The sequence below is a fragment of the Euprymna scolopes genome, chromosome 24 (genome assembly GCF_053919585.1).
Source record: "Euprymna scolopes isolate OS-2025 chromosome 24, ASM5391958v1, whole genome shotgun sequence".
NCBI lineage: Eukaryota > Metazoa > Mollusca > Cephalopoda > Sepiida > Sepiolidae > Euprymna > Euprymna scolopes.
Window position 1 is genome coordinate 99,844,100 of NC_136505.1, and position 26,683 is coordinate 99,870,782.

At 30.8% G+C, this 26,683-nt stretch overlaps 1 protein-coding gene across 2 annotated transcripts in view; it reads left to right on the top strand.

Moving 5' to 3' along the window:
- Nucleotides 1-26,683, top strand: part of LOC145246870 (Fanconi anemia group A protein-like) — a 160,133-nt gene that overhangs the window by 87,112 nt on the left and 46,338 nt on the right. Inside the window, exons 23-27 of one of the 2 annotated variants that reach the window (XM_080108732.1) lie at nucleotides 5,328-5,492; nucleotides 8,210-8,403; nucleotides 10,536-10,629; nucleotides 22,085-22,210; nucleotides 24,106-24,179. In XM_080108732.1, coding sequence (XP_079964858.1) covers nucleotides 5,328-5,492; nucleotides 8,210-8,403; nucleotides 10,536-10,629; nucleotides 22,085-22,210; nucleotides 24,106-24,179 — 653 coding nt within the window. The remainder of the gene's footprint in view (nucleotides 1-5,327; nucleotides 5,493-8,209; nucleotides 8,404-10,535; nucleotides 10,630-22,084; nucleotides 22,211-24,105; nucleotides 24,180-26,683) is intronic. The other variant, XM_080108733.1, reaches the window with a different exon arrangement.

A 26,683-nucleotide genomic window follows, 5' to 3' on the forward strand; every position in this document is an offset into this window, starting at 1 on the left:
CCGCCTCATCTGTACATATGCCAATACACTGGCTCCATAACAAGCCTGATTGAGAAAGAAGAGTCCAATACTTTAAAAACTTCCTCACCAGTTGTTCTAGTTGGCATAGGATGGCGAAATAGAAAATCTTCAAGCATTTTGCTTTCCCAACATTATCGCACATACACCAAAAGTTGAGATTCACTGGTAATAGCTGTGCTTTCATCAAATTGTAATGCAAAAATGCCTGTTTTCACTTTCAATTAACTGAGTTTTTATGTCTTCTGACATATCTTCTATTCTTCGTGCAATTGTGTTATCTGACAATGGCACAGCTTTCAATTTCGCAGCAGATTTTTCATCCAAAACTGCCTCACACATGTCTATTGCACAGGGCAATACAAGTTCTTCAGCAATATTATGGACATTCTTAGCACGAGCTACTCTTAGTGCCACTAAATAAGATGCCCTTATTATGATTTGATGTTATTGACATTGCAAAAGTTTTTGTCTGCTTTTAATAATCATTCCTTTTTCGTTCAAAAAAATATTATGGTTTTGTGGCAAATTGACGATGTAGTGTTAAATGTCACTGCAATTTAGCTGGCTTCAGGGCTTCATTCGACAACAACTTAGGACGAAGTAAACACTGTGGTCTGTTAACATTAGACACACTTTCAATGAGTCTAAATCAAATATATTTGGCATGATATTTTTTTAAAATTTCTTTTTCTGAACAATTTCTTCTGTCTCTGTATCAGATTCTCAGTTGATTTCATCATGAGCTTTCCGTTTCAAAAATTTATCCATGGATAAAGTTTGCACCCTAAAAAAGCAAAATTTGATAAAATATTTTTCGTATAAATAATGCAGCTTAGTCATTTAGGAACATAAATAAGTAAAAATCAGATATTCAGACATTAAGAATTCCTGACACGCAATCAATGCTCAAGCCCTGTTGTAATCCTGTTCTGTACTGCACAGGAAATTTAATTTTGTGTAAAAAAAAAACTACGCAGGAACACAACGTCAAATATATTTCAACAGCAATAACAAATAACAACTCTTTACATTTTTATAAATGTTCAAAATCATAGGAAAAAGAAAAAATACATTTCATAAAAATGAAAGATTTGGAGTTTTGTAGGATTTGTGCCGATCAAGTACCTTGCTTCCTTTTTCATTGTTGCCCTGTACGCACTATAAACAATTTTATTAAATCTTCAACTGAAAAAGGAATTTTATTGTATTAAAGAGGTTAAACGTATTTCTACCAGTTAGAATAAAATCTCAAAACAAAACGCTTATTATTTCAAACCCTTTTGACATTTAAAATTTAAAAACACGCACGTCAGTAATTAAGTCGAAACTACAAAACACAAAAAGAATAAAGGAAGTAACCAAAAAATATTTACAATAAAAAAGGCATATGGGTTAAGTAGCAGCAATAAACTAAAACTATTTATTTAAAGAAAGTTCTTCCGTCGGCCAATAAATAAAATCATTACGAAAGGACAACAGATTTTTCATTTGTTTTAATTTAAGTAGGTTAAAATAAGATGTTATAAATAATAAGTAACACATATTTTAATATTACAAATTATAACTACGTACTTCAAATTAAAAACTATTAATAACCTTGTTTAAAAATTTTTTAAGTTTTCTACAAAAAGAAAACGTATCAATCTCGATAATAAAAGAAACAAATTTTGTTAAAAATACATATTTTGAATTTTTAGTGCGTTAGTTACATGGTAATAGATATAAGTAACAACAACCAGAATAAAAAAATAAATGTTCAAAATAGATTTAGTTTACCACATTTATTAATTTATTATTAAAAATTTTATTAAATTAAAACCATCAGACGAAATTTAAAATTGGCGATACTGATGGAGTTCCATTAAAGGAAAGAGCTTAAATTTAACTACAAAATTAAAATGTTAAGTACATACATTTACAGATTATAGGAAAAATTTTGATATAAAAAGTCTTTGCTGTCCGGCCACGAACCTCCTATTTTGTTCTTGCGGGCCCCCTGTGGTCTGTGGACCACAGTTTGAAAACACCTGTTTTAGATGCTTGAAACCAGGGGGAGATAACTGCATTCTGTAGATGACATTATCTCTAAGGTCGGTCATCTTGCTTCTTTTCAATAATACTGCACACTTGGCATTCATTTCCCTGATATCTTTCTAGTTAGAATTCTTTTAAGAAAAACATCTGGTACTTACAAGAGAGATCATGTGAATTTCCAACATCCTTGTCTCTGCTCTGTCGTTATTTTCATGGCAAATGTTCACCTGAGTTTCAATCTATATTCCTCTTTACCAAACTTTCACAAAAAAAAGCACTCGTCTAGCTACAACCACTATCAAGTTTCCCCAACTCTCTATCTGCCTAAGTCTAAATGCAAATTCCATGAACAAAGTTTGTTTCCTAGAATTGCCAGCCTGTGGAACTCTGTTCTGATGGCCTACTTCCCAGCTGACTATAACATGGTTGTCTTCAAGTCCGATGTAAACAAGTTCTTGATGTCCCGCTTAAATTAAAAATTAAATAATCAAATTCTACCCAAGTTCCACTATTAATGATTACTAAGCTGTTGTCTCAGTAACCACCTTACACTTATTAACCCTTAACCTTGTGACCTTTACACCTTGATAAGTGGTGACTCCCTTATAAAAAAAAAAAAAGAAAAATTCCGAAGTGAAAGTGTTTCTGTTGAACAAACTGGATTTGAACTTGGTTATCAGTTTGTATCGTTATCCATCGAGCCACTGTCACTTCCCTGTTGCTGCTTTTTTGTTTGTTGAGCATTATTCATGATGATATGACTGCATAGGATGTCATTAAAGAGGGATGAATAAAAACCTGGCCAGAGATAGATTAGTTTGGAAGTCAGTTTCTTAAAGCCATTCGAACAATACATGCCAGCATGTAAAATGGTTTTAAATAGAAGATTGTTGTTGTTTTTTTTTTTTGCTTGTTGAGCATTATTTATGATGATTGTTGGCATTCGTTTCCTCGATATCTTTCTATTAGGAATACTTTCTAGAAAGATATCGGGTAGTTACGTGAAGGTTGTCAACGTTTCTAAGTGAAAATGTTTCTGTATGCCGAACTGGGTTTGAACTTGGCACTGTAGAAATGTTATTTTCTACCTTTTTTTCTTTTCTCTCCCTCCCCTTCTTTACCTCCCCCTTTCTTGGTGTTTCGTGTGCTGCTACTGCTTGTTATATCACGTGTTGAATGCGTGCCTTTCGATTGGTAAAAGATGTGTGCACCATTTTGTTCCAAGTTTAAACAAGAGAAGTTGGCTCGCTATCCTGCGTCAAGAGAAAAGACGTTAAAATCGCAAGTTTAAACAAGAGAAACCAGCGGTTTGGTTTCTTTTTCTACAATCGAGATTCATCAAGGAAGATGACACAGAAGTAGTCAGAAAAGAATGTTTAAAAAAAATCAGAGTTGTAAACGAAATTACAACGACCTCTTCACCGAGGAAGAAAGAACTATTTTAAGGCCTAGAATTGGTCTTGTAAAAAAAGAATACTAACTCCAGTGAGGCGTTAGAATTCACGTCAAAAGGAACCAAGAAATCTTCTATAGAAATACATTACACCACAGAAGATTTGGATTATTTTCTTGGATTACAGAACCAAGAGGATTGAAATTTTCTCAAATGAGAACATTTAAGTTAATGGCGCAAGGGAAGTAATTTACATACACCCTCTTTTAGAAGGATTAAGTGTTGACGTTTTTTATTTAAGTTCTTTGACACGCAGTAAGCCCTGACTACACCTATATTCTTACTCCTGACAATATTGTTAATGGAGTTCTTTGAGAACCGCCAGAGGGACTAATTTGGCAGACACTGTTATTGGTGAACATAAAACTGTCTATATCTTTCTTTCTCTATTTACCTTCCAATGTATTAAAAAAAACAAAAACTTGTTTATCGTGGTATTCTTTCGTTTTTTTTCCCTTGTTGTTGTGCAATGGGATAATCTTCATTGGATGTCATGATAAAATTCCCGTTAGCACACCAAAGTTTTTAGTCCACACCGATAACCACTTGGCCATAATACTGTTGTTACACATTCAATCGTGTAAAATTAAAACTGTTTCATATCAAAACGTGATACACTTTACTTTCTGCGACATTTTTATTTCATAAGTTTATTGCTTAGAAGGTGAAAAATTTTGGTCATATCTTCGAATCACTGTACACGATAAAATCATTGAATATTAACATGAATACATACCTCGGGGTCCTGGATATGACCTAAAACTATATCCGATGGTGAGGCCCCACCTTGCAGGAGAGTGTGGAGCCACCCTTTAATTACCATTGCTCCCAGGTCCACTCTGACCCGGAGTGGTAGTACCTGTTAGGGTCCCAACTATGGGTTAAATAGAATCCGACTTAAAAAACAAATATACTCCATCAAAAATCGTTCCTCAAAATAACTAGATTCGGCATTAAATAACCTGAAAAGGGTTGATATGCCATAAAACAACCAACCAACCAACTTTCTTCTTAAAATCAAACGTTTAAAATAAATCTTACTCTCTTCACAGCATTATAATTATTTTTCTTGAATTTCCAACAACTTTTTCCTTGTGAAATAGAACAAAGTCATCTTTTTCACAGCAAGTATAATTTTAAGTATTTCGACTTTTTTTCTTATTGAAATAGAAAATGCCCTACTTTTCACAACAAATTTATTCTCAAATATTGTACTGTTATTTTATTTTCTTCAATTCATTCATCCAGAAGAAGTCTTATAATAAAGACGAAACGTTGAATATTAATGAGTACTTTCTTCTTTAAATCAGTTTTCAATTTTTTTTCTGTTTTATTATTATTCATTATATGACTTATAATCGGAGAATGTGCCAGTGTTAGCACATGTGCTATAGGTTTGTCACCCTTTGTTTAACAGCTGAAGATGTAATGTTTGACTGTAAGCAACCGCTGACCTTTTTTCTTTTCTATACCTCTCTTCTAATGTTGGCATTCATTTCCTCAATATCTTTCTATTTGGAATTTTTTCTACAAGCATATCGGGTACTTACAGTCGGGAACATGTGATCTTTGAATAAGTGTACACTAAAATCATTGAAAATTAATATTAGTACTTAAAATTGGTTATTTTTCTATATTTTTTCATTTTTTTTTGTTTGTTTTATCATCATTCAGTGTGCCACTTATAATTGTAGAATGTGCTATAGGTTTGTCACCCCTTTGTTTAGCAGGTGGAGATGTAATGTTTGACTGTAAACAACATTTAACCGTTTTTTTTCTTTTTCTTTTCTAACCTCCCGCTCTTCCATGATTATTTCAGGTGGTCGAAGTTCTTCTGAATGCTGCTTCTCAGGCCGCCTTCGCTGTTTACTCTCTCCCACGACCGGATTACACGTGGGCGTTCCAGTTCATGCAGTCTTTAAGCGTCCATCTTGTATTGCTGCCGGCCTTCTTCTTTAGCTTGTGGCGGCTGGTTTCATTTGAGGTAAGGTCATAGCCACCATCTTTTAAAACTAGCAAAACATGTTTTGTTCTGAAAAGTCAGTTGTATTCCATATTCTTCATTCAGGATAAAAGTAACATATTTCTATTAAAACTTTGGATCAAAACAGTAAGAATCCCAATCGACCGAGAAAAGAAAAGAACAGCTTTCGATCAACACCAGTTTGATCTTCTCACAAAGATTTTTTATTTTTATGTAGAGTGCGTTTTTTTTTGTTTTTATATATTTACAAAATTTTTTAATAAAACTATTTACATTAAAAAAAACAAAAACAAAAAAAAAATACAAGTTAACTTTTAAGAATGATTATTAAAGACAACTCGCTCTACTCAAGGACGATAATTCTGCTGCTTTCAGTCCAAGGGAAATAACTTTATTTCTTTTTATTATTCCCAGTAAATGCTTACCAAAATGTTTCCCAATTCTTTTAAAATTTCAAACGGCCACAAAGTAATTCATTTATTAAAATTTTTTTTTTTTTTTTTTAATTTTTTTTCAACTATTACAAAAAATGAAAATGGCTGACTTATTTTATTTTATTTTATTTTTTTTACAAAGAAATTAAGACGTATTGTGGAACATTTAATTTTAAAGAAACTTTTAGGGATCTTATATAGTTTGGGGCACAAGTGAAAATCACATTCCAAGTAAAAACTATTTGATATACTTACAAATCATGCAAAAATAAATATCCCCATGAAAAAATTATTGGATAGAATTTGTGTATGGAAATCGCTACAGTCAAAGCATGAAACCATTTTATGTAAGGAGCTAAAAAAAAATGCCCCTTTTATGGTAAAAAAAAAAATAACCAACAATAAGTATTAGATGGATAGATTCCTACCTAGAAAACAGCAATTCCCCATCCTTTGTCAGAAACACTGCTCATTATATATGAGGACTAAAGGACAAACTAAAAAAAGTCCACTTTCTATTCTCCTTAAAAAAAAAAATAAGAATAAAAAAAATAAAAATCAGTTTTATTGTATTTGGTTACTTGGTTAAGTGACAAACTGACTTATCTCCCCTTGCTTTATGGGATTTGCACTCTTATCTATTTTTGCCTGATATGATTTTCACTTGTGACCAATTCTATATAGACACCAATTTTAGTACTTTACTAGTACGCTGCCCGGTGTTGCCAGGTCATAAAATACTCTTAAATATAAAATAAAATACGCATCAAGTGCGCTTGAAAGCCAAATCACAACGTAATATTAGGAAAATAAACAAATATTTTACTTGTTTGAAATTGTAAACAAGTAAAATATGTTTATTTTCCTAATATTTTATTCAAATTAAATCAACGTTTCTATATGGAACTCACACCCTTGACTCTTAAAATATATTTTAATTTATGTAGATTTCATATCTGTTATTATAGAACCAATTCTCTATTGATTATTATATTGTACCCAATATATAGTAGTGATTTCAAAAGTTTTAAAAAAGAAATATGACTTGGGTGCCATCAGCTAGAACCAAAACATTTAGCTATCAGATAAGTACGGTATTTAAACACTTATGCATTACTTACGACATTTAAACACTTGTACATTAGTTACGACATTTAAACACTTGTGCATTAGTTACGACATTTAAACACTTATGCATTAGTTACGACATTTAAACACTTATGCATTAGTTACGACATTTAAACACTTATGCATTAGTTACGACATTTAAACACTTATGCATTAGTTACGACATTTAAACACTTATGCATTAGTTACAACATTTAAACACTTATGCATTAGTTACGACATTTAAACACTTATGCATTAGTTACGACATTTAAACACTTATGCATTAGTTACGACATTTAAACACTTATGCATTAGTTACGACATTTAAACACTTATGCATTAGTTACGACATTTAAACACTTATGCATTAGTTACGACATTTAAACACTTATGCATTAGTTACGACATTTAAACTGATGATTCTTTGGGATAAAATCATGCAGGCATCTTATGTAGGTTTTAATGTGATATATATATATATGTGTATATGAGAATAATGGAAGTATATTCTGACAAAATAAAGAAATAAAAAGGAACAAACCGAGTTATGTGTTCATCAGCATTTCGTCTTTATTTCAAGACTTCCTTATGTATATATATGACAGTTGATTTGCACATATACACTCATATATATTTAATTCCAACGTTCTTTTACTGTGGCAATAATTCTATCCTCTCTAACATTCTAGGTTAGCTTGTTGGATAATATCAACCTAGCAAGTCTAAAAAGCTTACTTGGACATCGGCTTCTCAGTTGTTGGATGATCGCACCACTTGTTTGACAAAAAGTACATTCCACAGTTGAATTCCGCCACAGTTTGCTTGATCTGTTAGCTAATAGACTTTCTTGTATGTGGCGCGGTTGCTTAGGTAGCAGATTGCTTTCCTCGCATGTAAGAGATTCTGGTTTAGTGCAGATGTGTTCAACTAATGAGCCCAAATGATGGCCAAACTTGAGTCTTGGACTTCCAGTTTGTTGGCTTTCATGGGTTATATGAGCTTCAATGTTGTTTGACTGTGGAGATATATATATATATATATATATATATATATATATATATGCACACACACACACACACGCAGGGTTCATGCAAGCAAGGATGCCCAGACAGTCTACAGAGTTTTATAATTATTAAGATGTGTATTTTTTTAAATATTTTTTCTTTCTTTCAGTATGACAAGTTGTCAGACGAACAGATCATAAGTTTGGGCACAATCTTGAGCCATGTCGCTCTCAGCCAACACTATTTTCCTCAAGTCCAGTTTGAAGGCCATCCTAAAAATGAAAAACTAATAGGCAGCTTTTGCGATATTCTCTGGGAATCGATGCCCTGCTCTCACCAAAAACAGATGACCAAAATTCTCAGGTAAGTAAAAAAAAAAAAAAAAAAAATTCCCTAAAAAACACAAAACAAAATGCAAGTCCATTTTGTTCAGTTAGGACTCTTGATAATCGATTAAAAATCGAAAATAAAACAAAATACTCACCAAAAACAGGTGACCAAAATTCTTAGGCAAGTAAAGAAAAACAAAAAAAACAAAAAATGTCTTATAATCTTAAGATATATTGTTTTTTTTTTTGTTTTTGTTTTTTTTTTTAACTCAGATAAATTTTCGCATTTTCACCTGAAAAAGGGATTCATCATAAACAAGGGGATATGCAAATACCAAACCAGCAAGAACTTGTCCTATCACGACTGCAAAGAACACTCACGAATTTTTAACAATAGTCAACAAAACAAAAATGGGGTGAAAAAAAGAAGGTAATAGTCCACTAAGATACTTAACTTCCGGCATAGTGGAAGCAATAATCAGTTCCTTCACTTTTGTTGTTCTTCAGTATTTCTATTGTGAAGCGATTTATTCAAATAAAATATAAGAAAAGAACATTATTAAAATGTGTACAATAAAAATCAACAAAGTTATACATAAATAACACAATTAGTTTTTATTTGTGTTTTTAATAAAATCAAAAATGTTTTTATTTGAAATTTTAAAAGAAACATGTTTATGAAATTTAAAAAATAAGTTTATTTTTTTGAAATTTTAAAAGTAAGTTTTCCTATATTTAATTATATAAATTCAAATAATCTTCTGATTTACTTGCCTCCCCACGAAGGCAGAGTTAGACACAAGGTCGGTTTTTAATGTGGGGAAAATTCAGCTCGCCAAAAGGAGCACTCTGGATAGGAACAAAAATGAAAATTGTCTTGGTCATGAAGGATTTCTTCTCCACTGACTGAGGACAGAAAAAGTCAAGTGTAGAATCAAAACAGATACTACACTGTGATCTTTGTTAATATATGTTAATGAAAGTATAAAAATATATCGGAAAAACGTAATATCATACACAGCGAAGATACAGACGCGAGAGAGAGAAAGAAAGCAAAGGAACTGATTTGTCTTGTCACTGTTTTCGGTAGCAGTCACTCCGGAAGTTTGGAAGTATGTTAGCTGACTATAACCAAAAAGAAATATACAATAAATAACTGTTACCAAAGGCAAGATTAGTTACCCATCTATTTATTTTTTTTTATTCAAAACACAAGTGCCCATTCTATTCAGTTAGAAGAAAGAACAACATGGCTGCCATAAACATTGCATGAGGACTCTTGACAACTGCTTAAAAATCGAAAATAAAACAATAGTCGAGCATCATATTTTCGTATTTCACACAGACGTAATGTTAGTCTCAGTCTTTTCTATAACTACTTTTATGACCTGTGTTCTTCAGAATTATCTCATCTATTCCCTGCTTCTTTTGTTTTGGCTTGTTTGACTTGTTGGTGTAGTTATCTCCACCAATTTACTGTTTTAATACCTCATGGTCATACAATTATCCGTCCCAGTAGCTTCTTTCAAAGAACTGCAGACTTGTCAAACTCTTTTCCTGCTGACTGTTTTCCTTCTACCTTCAGCTTCGGCTTTTTCAAGACGAAGATCAATAAGCCTCTCCTGTCTTTGCAATAATTATTTTCCGTTCTTGTTAGCTCTTTACATCAGGTGGCTTCACATCTTGTCTTGAACTATTTCCAGAAAAGGCAAAAAATAGAGAAGGATTTAAATTTGTTGCATAGTAAATGGATAATGCCGGAAAATATTGTATGCGAGCAAATCAGTTGTAAATTGGATTGCTGATGATGACATCAACCCTAAATTCCGATCAAAGAATCAAGACCAGGAAACGGAGAGAAATATTTAACTTTGGATTGAAATTGCTAAAAGTATTTTGAATCAAACTAAGAGAATTAAATTCGGATCAAGGAATGTAGGGTGATGTAAATATAAAAACAAAGTCAAAACAATCGGACAAGGAGAAGGAACAAGCTTATCATTTTGTAAAATAAATAAAACTTTGTTGAGTACAAAACTCCGGTATTCATAGTGTATATATTTTGTAAAAGTGCGTCTATAAAATATATAGACAAAATCTAACAAGTTTATGTTTTTATTTCTTTTAAGTAATGTTTTTTTTTTTTATTACATGTTTTATTTTCAGGTTGTCGTCTATCTTTTTGAAGACAACATTCTATTCACTTTCCGACTTAACAGATTCGAAAGTTGATTCTGTTCCAACAAATCTTTTGAAAAAAGTAAGTCATTGGAATCATTTACTTCTGTATTACCTTGTGTTTTTTTTTCATTTTTTTTCATTTTTTTTTCATTTTTTTTTCATTTTTTTTCATTTTTTTTTCATTTTTTTTTTCATTTTTTTTTCATTTTTTTTTTCATTTTTTTTCATTTTTTTTTTCATTTTTTTTCATTTTTTTTTTCATTTTTTTTTCATTTTTTTTCATTTTTTTTTCATTTTAAAAAATTTTTTTTTTAAAATTTTTTTTTCAATTTTAAAAAAATTTTTTTCTTTTTAATTTTTTTTTAAATTTTTTTTTTTTTTTTTTTTTTTTTTTAAATTTTATACTGCAATGCATTTTTCTAAAACTCTACAAACCTTTATTCACCAAAATCAGATTTTTGCAAGACCTCTCTCTCTTACTGTTTCACTTCCAAACAAGCATAACGCATATTTTCATTTGGACATGAGGAGCTACTATTTGAGAACATGTGGACTGTTGAGCAGTGAAATGTCTGTTCAGATTGTGATATTACCCATGTATCCACCCCCTCCCCAAGTGTTTGTGTGAGAGAAAGCAAAGAAATATAATAAAAGAAAGGGTAAATGGGTTTATCGACAGAACAAAGGGGAGGAAGTTATTCACCAAGGCACACAAAAGGAAGCTGACATGGGATTGTTGATCAAGGTGTGGCGTGCAAAAGACCAGACATACAAAGGGTAAATATATCAAGAACCACTTTGTCAACTAAGCTCCAACCCCTGTCTCATCACCGCAATGTTGCATCTCCGTTTTACAAGTATTTTAATGAAATGTGTTCTGATGAAATCATTGCACTTGTGCCTCGTTATGTACATATCCCTGACAAACTCGCAAAATCACACCCCTTCACTGTTGAGGTCCTAAATGCCAGAAAACTTTCTACTTTTAATTGCTTCTTTCCTCGAACAGCTAGACTTTGGAATTCCCTTCCTGCTACCTGCTTCCTTGACTTCTACATACTGGTATGGTGCCAAATAGTAGCCTCTTACGTCCAAGTGGCAATATGCCTTGTTTGAGATGAAAGTGAAAAAAAAAAAAATGTTTTTTGGCAGTTTCGGGTGTAACTGAATTTTGTGGCAGTTAGGAACGGTTTACAGACAATGATGGGTTTGTGACAGTTGATGAGTTACAGTTGAGGAGCGTTGCGAGTTTGTGATTTGAACAAGATCGAGAGATCGTTAGGAATTTGAGATGAGGAAATGAATTGATCTGTCAACCGGCAAACATGGCCTTGACAAGAAACGTAAAAGTAGACGTTAGCGTCCAGAGGATCAGCTGATATTTGCAGAATGATGTGCCAGTTTGTGTTTGGTTTATATTTTATAGTTGAAAACCTGGTGTGTGTGTGACTCCCCCCCCCCTCCCGACCTTGTTAGTTAATAATGTGAAAGACGTCAACACGTGGAATCGTGGAAACTGTTGGGGTGGGGGGCCGAAAATGTTCTCGAGTGGGGGACATGTTTTCCTACAACAATACATTTAAACTTCTGCAGGTTAGTACAGTTAGGGAAACAGGAAAGCGAGAGGGAATTCCCAAATCTATCGGTCAAATAAAAGAAAACTATTAGAGTAGAAAACTTTCCTTAACAGTGACGGAGGAGGTTTTGCTGCATGTCAAATTAGTCGGGGCTGTGTACGTTAAGGGGACACAAGTGCTATGAGCTTATCGGAGCATATTTCATGAAAGTACTTGTAAAACGAGAATAGGGATGCAACATTGTGGCAATAGTGTGGAACGTATTGGAGTCTTTTTTATTTTAGAGTCTGTAGAGATACAGATGTTAATAATTTTCTAGCATGGTAGAGGGAACCAACCTACTTTGGAGAATCCTTTGCAATGCCCTCAATGTATTTTTTCAAATCATATAAATCATGTAAATGTTAAACTGAAAAGTTTGAACAATGAGCTCTCAAGCGGGGTGTTTCTTTTTCTTTCTTTTTTCCTTTTTTTCCTTTTTTTTCCTTTTTTTCCCTTTTCCTTTTTTTCCCTTTTTTCCCTTTTTTCCCTTTTTTTCCCTTTTTTCCCTTTTCCTTTTTTTCCCTTTTTTCCCTTTTCCTTTTTTTCCCTTTTTTCCCTTTTTTCCCTTTTCCTTTTTTCCCTTTTTTCCCTTTTCTTTTCTTTTTTCCCTTTTCTTTTTTTCCCCTTTTCTTTTCTTTTTTTCCCTTTTCTTTCCTTTTTCCCTTTTCTTTCCTTTTTTCCCTTTCCTTTTTTCCCTTTCCTTTTTTCCCTTTTCTTTTTTCCTTTTCTTTTTTTCCCTTTTCCTTTTTTCCCTTTTCTTTTTTTCCCTTTTCTTTTTTTCCCTTTTCCTTTTTTCCCTTTTCCTTTTTTCCCTTTTCCTTTTTTTCCCTCTTCCTTTTTTTCCCTCTTCCTTTTTTTCCCTCTTCCTTTTTTTCCCTTTTCCTTTTTTCCCTTTTCCTTTTTTCCCTTTTCCTTTTTTCCCTTTTCCTTTTTTCCCTTTTCCTTTTTTCCCTTTTCCTTTTTTCCCTTTTCTTTTCCTTTTCCCTTTTCTTTTCCATTTCCCTTTTCTTTTCCATTTCCCTTTTCTTTTCCATTTCCCTTTTCTTTTCCTTTTCCCTTTTCTTTTCCTTTTCCCTTTTCTTTTCCTTTTCCCTTTTCTTTTCCTTTTTTTCCTTTTCTTTTCCTTTTTTTCCTTTTCTTTTCCTTTTTTCCCTTTTCTTTTCCTTTTTTCCCTTTTCTTTTCCTTTTTTCCCTTTTCTTTTCCTTTTTTCCCTTTTCTTTTCCTTTTTTTCCTTTTCTTTTCCTTTTTTCCTTTTCTTTTCCTTTTTTTCCTTTTCTTTTCCTTTTTTTCCTTTTCTTTTCCTTTTTTCCTTTTCTTTTCCTTTTTTTCCTTTTCTTTTCCTTTTTTTCCTTTTCTTTTCCTTTTTTTCCTTTTCTTTTCCTTTTTTTCCTTTTCTTTTCCTTTTTTTCCTTTTCTTTTCCTTTTCCCTTTTCTTTTCTTCGCCTTTTTTCCCTTTTCTTTTCCTTTTTTTCCTTTTCTTTTCCTTTTTTTCCTTTTCTTTTCCTTTTTTTCCTCTTCTTTTCCTTTTTTCCCTTTTCTTTTCCTTTTTTTCCTTTTCTTTTCCTTTTTTTCCTTTTCTTTTCCTTTTTTTCCTTTTCCTTTTTTTTCCTTTTCCTTTTTTTTCCTTTTCCTTTTTTTTTTTTCCTTTTTTCCCTTTTCTTTTCCTTTTTTTCCTTTTCTTTTCCTTTTTTTCCTTTTCTTTTCCTTTTTTTTCCTTTTCCTTTTTTTTTCCTTTTTTCCCTTTTCTTTTCCTTTTTTCCCTTTTCTTTTCCTTTTTCCCTTTTCTTTTCCTTTTTTTTCCTTTTCTTTTCCTTTTTTTTCCTTTTCTTTTCCTTTTTATTCCTTTTTTCCTTTTTTTTCCTTTTCCTTTTTTTTCCTTTTCCTTTTTTTTCCTTTTCCTTTTTTTTCCTTTTCCTTTTCTTTTCCTTTTTTCCCTTTTCTTTTCCTTTTTTTCCTTTTCTTTTCCTTTTTTTCCTTTTCTTTTCCTTTTTTTTCCTTTTCTTTTCCTTTTTTTTCCTTTTCTTTTCCTTTTTTTTCCTTTTCTTTTCCTTTTTTCCCTTTTCTTTTCCTTTTTTTCCTTTTCTTTTCCTTTTTTTCCTTTTCTTTTCCTTTTTTTTCCTTTTCTTTTCCTTTTCTTTTCCTTTTTTCCCTTTTCTTTTCCTTTTCCCTTTTCTTTTCCTTTTTTCCCTTTTCTTTTCCTTTTTTCCCTTTTCTTTTCCTTTTTTCCCTTTTCTTTTCCTTTTTTCCCTTTTCTTTTCCTTTTTTTCTCTTTTCTTTTTCTTTTTTTTTACTTTTCTTTTCCTTTTTTCCCTTTTCTTTTCCTTTTTTCCCTTTTCTTTTCCTTTTTTTCCCTTTTCCTTTTTTCCCTTTTCTTTTCCTTTTTTCCCTTTTCTTTTCCTTTTTTCCTTTTCTTTTCCTTTTTTCCTTTTCTTTTCCTTTTTTCCTTTTCTTTTCCTTTTTTCCTTTTCTTTTCCTTTTTTCCCTTTTCTTTTCCTTTTCCCTTTTCTTTTCTTTTCCTTTTTTCCCTTTTCTTTTCCTTTTTTTCCTTTTCCTTTTTTTCCTTTTCCTTTTTTTCCTTTTCCTTTTTTTCCTTTTCCTTTTTTTCCTTTTCCTTTTTTTCCTTTTCCTTTTTTCCCTTTTCTTTTCCTTCCTTTTCCTTTTTTCCCTTTTCTTTTCCTTTTTTCCTTTTTTCCCTTTTCTTTTCCTTTTTTCCCTTTTCTTTTCCTTTTTTCCCTTTTCTTTTCCTTTTTCCCTTTTCTTTTCCTTTTTCCCTTTTCTTTTCCTTTTTTTCCCTTTTCTTTTCGTTTTTTTCTCTTTTCTTTTCCTTTTTTTCCCTTTTCTTTTCCTTTTTTCCCTTTTCTTTTCCTTTTTTCCCTTTTCTTTTCTTTTTTCCCTTTTCTTTTCTTTTTTCCCTCTTCTTTTCTTTTTTTCCCTTTTCTTTTCTTTTTTTCCCTTTTCTTTTCCTTTTTTCCTTTTCTTTTCCTTTTTTCCTTTTCTTTTCCTTTTCTTTTTTCCCTTTTCTTTTCTTTTTTCCCTTTTCTTTTCTTTTTTTTCCCTTTTTTCCTTTTTTCCCTTTTTCCTTTTTTCCCTTTTCTTTTCCTTTTTTCCCTTTTCTTTTCCTTTTTTCCCCTTTCTTTTTTTCTTTTTTTTTTCTTTTAAGGACTTTGAGAAAGAATGAGACTAGTGGTAGATGCCCCAGCCCAGATTCCACAACAATACTCTATGCACAAATGGTGGCTTTGTAGAGATATAAAGTACTCCCTAGTAGTAATTTTCTAGCATGGTAGAGAGAGCCAACCTACCTTGGAGAATCCTTTGCAATGTCCTCAATGTATTTGTTCGAATTCATATACCTGTGAATATTAAGCTGCGAAGCTTGAACAATGATCTCTCAAGCGGGGTGTTATTAGTCGCGGCTATTGCTGGTTGAAAAGGTTTCTTGTAATTGTTAAAGAAAAGCAGCTTAGTCTTAGCAGCATCTTTTGTGAACACTTGTATCATTATGATGAAGGGGACATATAACAAGCTCCAGCCCCTGTATCATCGTCACAATGTTGCATCCCTGTGCTTGTTTTATGAGCACTTCAATGAAATGTGCTGCAATGAACTTCTGTTGTGTTATTGAATTTATATTTAATTTTCTAGTTTGCACTTTTCAAATGCTTGCGAAATTATATATGCACCTGACAATTCTTTTGTCGTTGTTCTCAAAATCAACACAGACAAATTTTTTACAACATTCAAGTTTATTTACAATTCACTGCTGGCCATTGACAAGAGATGGAACAAAACAATTGCGTTTATCAGTAAGAGTGTGTGTGCGTGCGTGTTAGGTAACGACGGAATTTGTCACTCGCTCTTTTTATAGAATAGCAAATAAAACGGAAATTTGTCACTTTTTTTTGATTAGCAAACAAAAAGGAAAGGTAAAGATAGGAGAGATGACGACTGTCAGCTCTTCTATCTTTATCCTTCCTTTTTGTTTGCTATTCCTGTTTTATGAAAACATCAACCGGCATTCCTGAAATGTAAATATTTAAAATATTTAATTATTCTTCTTTATTTTGTGGTACGCAATTGTAACGCCCACAACCTGGAATGTAAGCCTTTCTTTGTTTTCGGTGAATAAATATTCGGGTTTGTTGGATTGTTGTTTTGTTTTACGGCATATCAACCCTTTCCAGGTTATTTAATACCGAATCTGGTGATTTTGAAGAACGATTTTTTAATATAGTATATTTGTTTTTTAAGTCGTATTTTATTTAACTCATAGTTGGGACCCTAACAGGTACTACCACTCCGGGTCAGAGTGGACCTGGGAGCAATGGCAATTAAAGTGTGGCTCCACACTCCCTAAGGCCTGCAAGGTGGGGCCTCACCATTGGATATAGTTTTAGGTCATATCCAGGACCTAAATATTCAGGTCATTTTTATGAGACACAAGCATATAGATCAAAGTCCATCCAATTTTATCGGCATTGCCCTGGCTTAACATGTAACAGTATATATCCATAGATTCTATTGTCAGCATTGGTTTCTCCCGATATTTTTCTAGTCAGAATTATTTATATATTGACGGGAGAGAGAAGGAACAGAGCAATTGCATTTAGCGGTCAGGATGTGTGCGTGTGGAGTGACGGCGGAATTTGTCACTCACACTGAATGACTGTCGGCTCTCCTCTCTTTTATCCTTTTTGTTAATGTTATTCATGTCTTATAAAACCTCAACCGACATTCCTGAAATGTAAATATTTAAAATATTTAATTGGTCTTTATTTTGCGTCACACAATTCTAAATCCCCGATCTCAAAAGTAAGCCTGTCTTTGTTTTCAGAGATGATTAATATTCAGATCATTTTTATAAGATACAAGAGTGTAGACCAAAGTCTGTCCAATGTGCGTGGGTGCACACCTCTGATTTTAACGGCATCGCCTCAGCTTAATATTCAACACTTCTACTATCGAAGCTCCCTTGACATAAATACCTCAAAATAATCTCACAAGACGCAAAATTTCATGCTTTTATTATAAAGGACCTCAATGCTGGAGAGTCTTCTGTTCTGAAAGTTTCTTCCCTCCAGCTGCTAGACTTTGGAATTTCCTTCCTGTTCCCTACTCCTACAACTGTATGGGTCCTGGATATGACCTAAAACTATATCCGATGGTGAGGCCCCACCTTGCTGCGGGCCTTGGGGAGTGTGGAGCCACCCTTTAATTGCCATTGCTCCCAGGTCCACTCTGACTCGGAGTGGTAGTACCTGTTAGGGTCCCAACTATGGGTTAAATAGAATCCGACTTAAAAAACAAATATACTCAATTAAAAATCCTTCCTCAAAATAACTAGATTCGGCATTAAATAACCTGCAAAAGGTTGATATGCTGTGAAACAAAAACAACCAACCAACCAATCCAATGACTCAGATCCACGCGTTGTCTGGTACTGTCACAAAGGAACAAACAAAAAAAGAAAAAGAAATAAAAATATGACTCCCCATTTTTTTTTTTTAAAAGTGGAAATAAAAAAAGAATAAATTTGTTATTCTTTCAACAATAACAACATCCGTTATCTTTCAAAAATCTTTTTTATACACCTATGTGTTACAACGTTCTGACATAATGTACTTTTTAAAAGTCTCTCTCCCCGCTTTCTCACGGCAGCTCTAGCCAGTGCTTCCTTGCCCTTGCATTCACACATCCATCTTCCCTGGAATGTAACTTGCTTTTCTTTTCTCGACTATGTGCTGCTCTCCTTTTTTTTTTTTTTTTTTTTTTTTTTTTTGTCGTGCAAGTTTGTGCGCACTTACTGATTTGCAGATCATTAAAACGACTGCTGCTGCTGATTTTCTCGCATGTGCACCATACATGCTATGTTGTATTGTATTTACTGATTTGCGAAAAGTCTCTTAAAAAATTAATATATTTTGCAACCTAAATTTTGTCTTTGATTGTTTTTATTCATACTTCACCATTTTCGATTTTTTTTTTTGCATTGTTATCAGCCTTCATAAATACCTACATATCTGTTACTTAACAATGCTTCAAGCAAACTATCTTTTTCTTTTAAATAAATATTGATTTTAAAAAAAAATAAATTACAGAAAAATGAAAAAGTCATAATTTTTTTATTCACTTCCTTATTTTGGATATTGCTATTAAGCGATAATTTCTATAGATGTTATTTAAAAAAACGATGCATATCTCGTATAAAATTATTTGCACATTAAATTACACTAGCTGTTTTTATCAGACGACGTTCAGCTTCCAACCAGCTTTTTTCAAATTTAAATATTTTATATATGTATGTATGTATATATATATATTTTTTTTTTTTTATATTTTATTGGACTTTTTTGATTTGTGTGTTTGTTTGTTTGTTTATTTATTTACTTAGTTATTTTATTTTATTTTATTTTATTTTGATTTATTTTATTTTGATTTTATTTTATTTTGATTTTATTTTATTTTGATTTTATTTTATTTTGATTTTATTTTATTTTGATTTTATTTTATTTTGATTTTATTTTGATTTTATTTTATGTTGATTTTATTTTATGTTGATTTTATTTTATTTTGATTTTATTTTATTTTGATTTTATTTTATTTTGATTTTATTTTATTTTGATTTTATTTTATTTTGATTTTATTTTATTTTGATTTTATTTTATTTTGATTTTATTTTATTTTGATTTTATTTTATTTTGATTTTATTTTGATTTTATTTTATTTTGATTTTATTTTGATTTTATATTATTTTGATTTTATTTTGATTTTATTTTGATTTTATTTTATTTTGATTTTATTTTATTTTGATTTTAATTTATGTTGATTTTATTTTGATTTGATTTTATTTTGATTTTATTTTGATTTTATTTTGATTTTATTTTATTTTGATTTTATTTTATTTTGATTTTATTTTATGTTGATTTTATTTTGATTTTATTTTATTTTGATTTTATTTTATTTTGATTTTATTTTGATTTTATTTTATTTTGATTTTATTTTGATTTTATTTTGATTTTATTTTATTTTGATTTTATTTTATTTTGATTTTATTTTATGTTGATTTTATTTTATGTTGATTTTATTTTATGTTGATTTTATTTTATTTTGATTTTATTTTATTTTGATTTTATTTTATTTTGATTTTATTTTATTTTGATTTTATTTTATTTTGATTTTATTTTATTTTGATTTTATTTTATTTTGATTTTATTTTATTTTGATTTTATTTTGATTTTATTTTTATTTTATTTTATTTTTATTTTATTTTGATTTTATTTTATTTTGATTTTATTTTATTTTGATTTTATTTTATTTTGATTTTATTTTATTTTGATTTTATTTTATTTTGATTTTATTTTATTTTGATTTTATTTTATTTTGATTTTATTTTATTTTGATTTTATTTTATTTTGATTTTATTTTGATTTTATTTTATTTTGATTTTATTTTGATTTTATTTTATTTTGATTTTATGTTGATTTTATTTTATTTTGATTTTATTTTGATTTTATTTTATGTTGATTTTATTTTATTTTGATTTTATTTTATTTTGATTTTATTTTGATTTTATTTTATTTTGATTTTATTTTGATTTTATTTTATTTTGATTTTATTTTGATTTTATTTTATTTTGATTTTATTTTATTTTGATTTTATTTTGATTTTATTTTATGTTGATTTTATTTTATGTTGATTTTATTTTATGTTGATTTTATTTTATGTTGATTTTATTTTATGTTGATTTTATTTTATTTTGATTTTATTTTATTTTGATTTTATTTTATTTTGATTTTATTTTATTTTGATTTTATTTTATTTTGATTTTATTTTATTTTGATTTTATTTTATTTTGATTTTATTTTGATTTTATTTTATTTTGATTTTATTTTGATTTTATTTTATTTTGATTTTATTTTATTTTGATTTTATTTTGATTTTATTTTATTTTGATTTTATTTTATGTTGATTTTATTTTGATTTTATTTTATTTTTATTTTGATTTTATTTTGATTTTATTTTATTTTGATTTTATTTTATTTTGATTTTATTTTATTTTGATTTTATTTTGATTTTATTTTATTTTGATTTTATTTTATTTTGATTTTATTTTATTTTGATTTTATTTTATTTTGATTTTATTTTATGTTAATTTTATTTTATGTTAATTTTATTTTATGTTAATTTTATTTTATGTTAATTTTATTTTATGTTAATTTTATTTTATGTTGATTTTATTTTATGTTGATTTTATTTTGATTTTATTTTATTTTGATTTTATTTTGATTTTATTTTGATTTTATTTTGATTTTATTTTGATTTTATTTTGATTTTATTTTATTTTATTTTGATTTTATTTTATGTTGATTTTATTTTGTATTTTATTTTATTTTGATTTTATTTTATTTTGATTTTATTTTGATTTTATTTTATTTTGATTTTATTTTATTTTGATTTTATTTTGATTTTATTTTATTTTGATTTTATTTTATTTTGATTTTATTTTATTTTGATTTTATTTTATTTTGATTTTGGTTTGATTTTATTTTATTTTATGTTGATTTTATTTTATGTTGATTTTATTTTATGTTGATTTTATTTTATGTTGATTTTATTTTATTTTGATTTTATTTTATTTTGATTTTATTTTATTTTGATTTTATTTTATTTTGATTTTATTTTATTTTGATTTTATTTTATGTTGATTTTATTTTATGTTGATTTTATTTTATGTTGATTTTATTTTATGTTGATTTTATTTTATGTTGATTTTATTTTATGTTGATTTTATTTTATGTTGATTTTATTTTATGTTGATTTTATTTTATGTTGATTTTATTTTATGTTGATTTTATTTTATGTTGATTTTATTTTATGTTGATTTTATTTTATGTTGATTTTATTTTATGTTGATTTTATTTTATGTTGATTTTATTTTATGTTGATTTTATTTTATGTTGATTTTATTTTATGTTGATTTTATTTTATGTTGATTTTATTTTATGTTGATTTTATTTTATGTTGATTTTATTTTATGTTGATTTTATTTTATGTTGATTTTATTTTATGTTGATTTTATTTTATGTTGATTTTATTTTATGTTGATTTTATTTTATGTTGATTTTATTTTATGTTGATTTTGGTTTGATTTGATTGTGATTTAATTTTATTTACGGACTGTTATCCTCATCTTCATCTGTGGATAGAGGCGTTGAGTCTCTATGGTTCCAGGTGAGCATTGTCTGAAGATAGTGCCTTCAATCCTATTCAAAGCTGGCCAGTGGATTAATTGGTCAAAAATTATGAAAGGCCGTAATTACTGGGGATACAGTTATGAGTCAGCATTTCTGTTGCGGTTAATCACTTGAGGAAGGTCGGAGGATGAGTTGGTCAAAATGTGGTAAAACAACAACTATGACGATAAGGATACCAGTCTGCAAATAAAAATGAAATCTTATTTTTTTTAATTTTTTTTTTTTATTTTTTTTTAAATTTTTTTTTTAAATTTTTTTTTTTTAATTTTTTTTTTTAATATTTTATTTTTATTTATTTATTTTTTTTATTTATTTTTTTTTTTCTTAAACTTTTTCTTCTGGGGGATGGGACATCCAACCAGATGTCTGACATTTACCCCTATTTTAGTGAGTCAAACCAAGAGATCTTTTCAGGATTCTAGCCGTCCCTTTCAGTGCAATCGTTTGTATTTCACTTGCACTTGGTTCACCGGATATGCTTGCTATGTACTTTTTAAAGTTCTTTTTCATAAGCCCAGTTGCTCCTATGATGTCTTTTAATTTCCAATTTCGTTTCATATCATACATAAGTCCTTGATACTTTGTAATCTTTTCCCTCTCAACTCTGTTAAGCCCTGTATCATTGGGTACACTGACCTCTATTACGGTCGCTTTTTTCAGTATGGTTACCTGTGTGAGCGGCTTTATCCAGAAACGAGATTGGATGCTGACCTCAGCCAATGTTGGAGAGAAGAAGTTATTATTTATAAGTCGGAGGCTTTTGCTCTTCTTAAAAGCAAATGTCAGGTAAAAAAAAGATGTTTCTCTATATATATATATATATATATAAATTGAATCCCTGAAACAGTGTTTTCATGGTAAACAACTGATGATCCCTTAAAAAATAAATTATTATTGGTACTATAGTGAATTCAAGAGAGCAAGTTGATGCAGTGATTGCAGGTGAATGAATGACTTACTGACAAAATAGTTTTCTAACGAATGATAAAAAAATAATTTTTTTTTTTTGCATAGTTTTTAAGGTTTAAAACTTCCAAGACTATATATATATATATATATATATACATAGGAAATTTATTGCTGTGAGTCCAGAATGAATTTACATTTTGTTTCCGAGCACTCTCGTCCGGGTTTTTTTCACCACTGAAGAAATATATATATATATATATATATATATTTTCAGAATGTGAGAGATTATATATAATAAATTCCACAGCCAAATAACGTCGCAGCCAACGGGCTATGACAGTCAACGAACCGGAAGTTCAAGACTCGAATTTCGCCCTCATTTGGGTTCATCAGTTAGACACATCCAAACTTAGGATTCGAAACCCGAGCCTCTTGCATTCGAGACAAGCACTCTACCAACTGAGCGAATGCCTCGCACACAAGAATTTCTATTAACCAACACAGATCTGCAACGTTATTTGGCTGCCGAATTTCTGCAATAATGATCGACAGAGCAATAGAAGCATCACCAGTTACCAAGACCGTTATGAATATTATCGTATAGCTTTATAAAATACCTCCATCCTGTCGTATTATAGCTAGGCCTGTGACAACAGCATATTCTTTTCATTGTTTTGACTCTCGAGTATATATCTGTTAATGTTCTTTATCTTTTTATATAGACTGATGTGGTTCACGGTTGATTACTGTCTTACTGTGTCGGATACATACTTGAGTCAAAAGAATGAAAGGAATATTCTGTTGTCACAGCGCTAATTATAGCACATATGATAGAACATGAATCTGAAGATCTTGTTTTAGATCTTGATGCCCACCTTTTCTCCCTGACCTTCTGTTTTTGGTAAATATATTAATACATTGTTTACTTGTTTTGTTTGAATGTTGCTTCCCCCCCCCCCCAAATTAAAATTAATTGATAAAAAAGATAAGTAACTTTGTATTGACAAATACAGAGTTACTTCCCTTAAGAGGACACAGTTTTATTTCAATTTAATTCATTTATAAATATAAAAGCGAAAATGTATGTATGTATGTTCGCTTTTTGTGTATGTCCGCAAAAGGCTTTTTTTGCCGGGCTTCTCGGTCGGCTCATTCCTTCTTAAAAACTTTTTATATCACGTCTAAATGATAACATCTACGAGTTACAAATGAGGGTCGCGTGTGTATTTAATTTGCCTGACTTTCACGCGCTATTTTTTCCAGATTTTTAGGTCGACGCGTGTATCTTTCGCTTTTCAGTATAATAAAGCGAGACTGGAGTCGAATCGGCAGTTTCCGGTGGTCTCCGGAAAGCAATGTAAACGTTTGGTCAATGTCGGCTGTCCACTGTCATATCAGACAATTGCTTTCATCTGGACACTCCCCTAATAAACGGGGGTGCTGCTGGTTCTTCCTAAAGTTGGGTAAAAACAAACAAACCGGATTTTGACCTCATTAAAAACTGTCCTGCAGAAAATATTAACTGCGACCTCATTATTCGACCTCATTAAGTCATAAAGTGTAGGCACCTGTCAATTCTCCTCCTACTTAAATAAATTCAAACATCTTTCAGTAACTCTTTCTTGCTGGCCGAGCGGTTCACGTGTCATGCTTTTTTCACATTATTTTTTTAATTTTGCCTCAGGGCTCCGGGTTCGATCCTACCTACCTACCAAAACATACCAGATCATGGGAAGTACATGTGTTGTATTTATTTATTTATTTTTTAATAGTTAACATTGAAAGACTGGCTATCATTTGAATTGGCTATTGATCCAGAATCGGATTCCATTTGTTTCAGAGAACGGTAAGATTTAAAAAAAAATTTAATTTGATTTAACTCTAGCTGTGTGTACCTGGCATTACTTGGAATGCAGTAAAGTCTTTATAGTTTTTAATTTTAAGTATTTTTTTTTTTTTTTTTTTTTTACACCTTTTTAAGCTTAAGGTAAACAACTCCTGCTGATTTTTATTTTTAGGTGATTATTTAAAAATTCTTCAGATTAAATCGTTTGGATTAATAAATTAATAAAAAATATTACAGATAAGAATGTGTCTACATTGCCCAAAACAAGGTAATGACAGTGGCTAAGTGATTAATGACACAAACTGAAAACTTGGATGTGCCAAGTTCAAATCCAGTTTGTTCCACAGAAACTCCTTCAAACCCACATTTAGTAAGAAATAACGAACAGAAAGAAACTAATTTTTGGATTTAGAAATTGTATTTATTTTTTATTTAACTTTGCAAGCTAAATTTATCGCTTACTAATCTTCTACCTCCTTCTCTTTTCGACTCTCTCTCTCTTGCTCTCTCTGTATCTCTCTTTTGCTCACCTCTCTCTTTTACTCTTTTTTCTTTTCTCTCTACCTCTCTCTCTCTACCTCTCTCTCTCTACCTCTCTCTCTCTCTCTCTACCTCTCTCTCTCTCTACCTCTCTCTCTCTCTACCTCTCTCTCTCTCTACCTCTCTCTCTCTCTCTCCCTCTCTCTCTCTACCTCTCTCTCTCTACCTCTCTCTCTCTACCTCTCTTTCTCTACCTCTCTTTCTCTCTCTCTACCCCTCCTTCTCTCTCTACCCCTCCTTCTCTCTCTACCCCTCCTTCTCTCTCTACCCCTCCTTCTCTCTCTACCCCTCCTTCTCTCTCTACCCCTCCTTCTCTCTCTACCCCTCCTTCTCTCTCTCTCTACCCCTCCTTCTCTCTCTCTCTACCCCTCCTTCTCTCTCTCTCTATCCCTCCTTCTCTCTCTCTCTACCCCTCCTTCTCTCTCTCTACCCCTCCTTCTCTCTCTCTACCCCTCCTTCTCTCTCTCTACCCCTCCTTCTCTCTCTCTACCCCTCCTTCTCTCTCTCTACCCCTCCTTCTCTCTCTCTACCCCCTCCTTCTCTCTCTCTACCCCCTCCTTCTCTCTCTCTACCCCTACCCCTCCCTCTCTACTCCTGCCTCTCTACTCCTCTCTTACTCTCTCTCTCACCCTCTCTCTCACCCTCTCTCTACTCCTCCCACCCTCTCTCTACTCCTCCCACCCTCTCTCTCTACTCCTCCCACCCTCTCTCTCTACTCCTCCCACCCTCTCTCTTACTCTACCCCCTCCCCCTGCCTCTCTCCCTGTCTTCTTTCCCCCTCCCCTCCTTCCCCATCTTCCTCCTCCTCTCTATCTGTCTCTCTTCCTTCCCCCCTCTTCCTTCCCCCTCTCTTCCTCCTCCTCTGTATCTGTTTCTCCCCCCTCTCTCTATTAACAGTAAACGGTAATACAGAAAAATATTGAAATAGTCCATCATAAACAAATGAAAATATCACCATCACTAGTAATACTATTTAACTCATCTGTAGAGAGAGAAAGAAAAAAAAAAGACAGTGAGAAATGGCAAGCAAACAAAAAAACTAATTTTGGATTTGGAAATTTTATTTTAGTTTTACAGGAGGTAACCATAGATCGAAGCTCAGTTGAGCACCTGCCATGAAAATAAAAAAAATTAGTAAGTTTTTGATTGTTATTACAATGGCACTCTGGCCTGTACCACATCCCAAAATATGGCCATCTATTCATCGACGGCCATATTTAGGATGTGGACTGAACTTTAATCTATTGTCCTCTCTTGTAAAACATTCACAACAAACATTCGTCTACCTACCACCACTAAAACATAGTTGTTTTCAAGTCCAAAGTAAACAAGTTCTTGCTGAACTGTCCTCTTAAATAATCAACTTCAACCCAAGTTCTACCATGACTGATTATCACAGTGTTCCTGAAACTCATTAACCACTTATCCTTCAGTAGTATTTGGACCTTGATAAGTCGTGATTCCTAGTAAAAAAAAAAAAAAAAAAAAAAAAAAAAAAAAAAAACTGTGGTTGGCAATCGTGCACTTGTAGCAGTGTTCATAGCCGAGAATAAAAAAAATCTTTCTTGAAGCATCCATTCAAATGTTCACTCAGTTTTAATCCCATGATATTTGCTGACGTGGCTAGCATTTAAAAAATTTTTTTTATCATATAATCACCGCTTATCAAGACCTGGAGACCACTCAAGGATAAGTGTTAATGGGTACATAGTGATGATTGTTGATGATGAGAATTGGATCAGTTAAATTATTTTAGAAAACGGCTCATCAAGAACCTGTCACATTGGAATTGAAAGCAAGCATTTTATAGTCGACTGGGAAGTAGCTCCATGGTATTGTGTTCTACAGACAAATAATTCTAGGAAAGAAACTCTGTTCATGGAATCTCCGCTTAGTTTTAGGCACAAATAGAGAGTAAGGGAAATTGCTGATAGTTTTAGCTTATCTGGTATTTGCTGCGAATG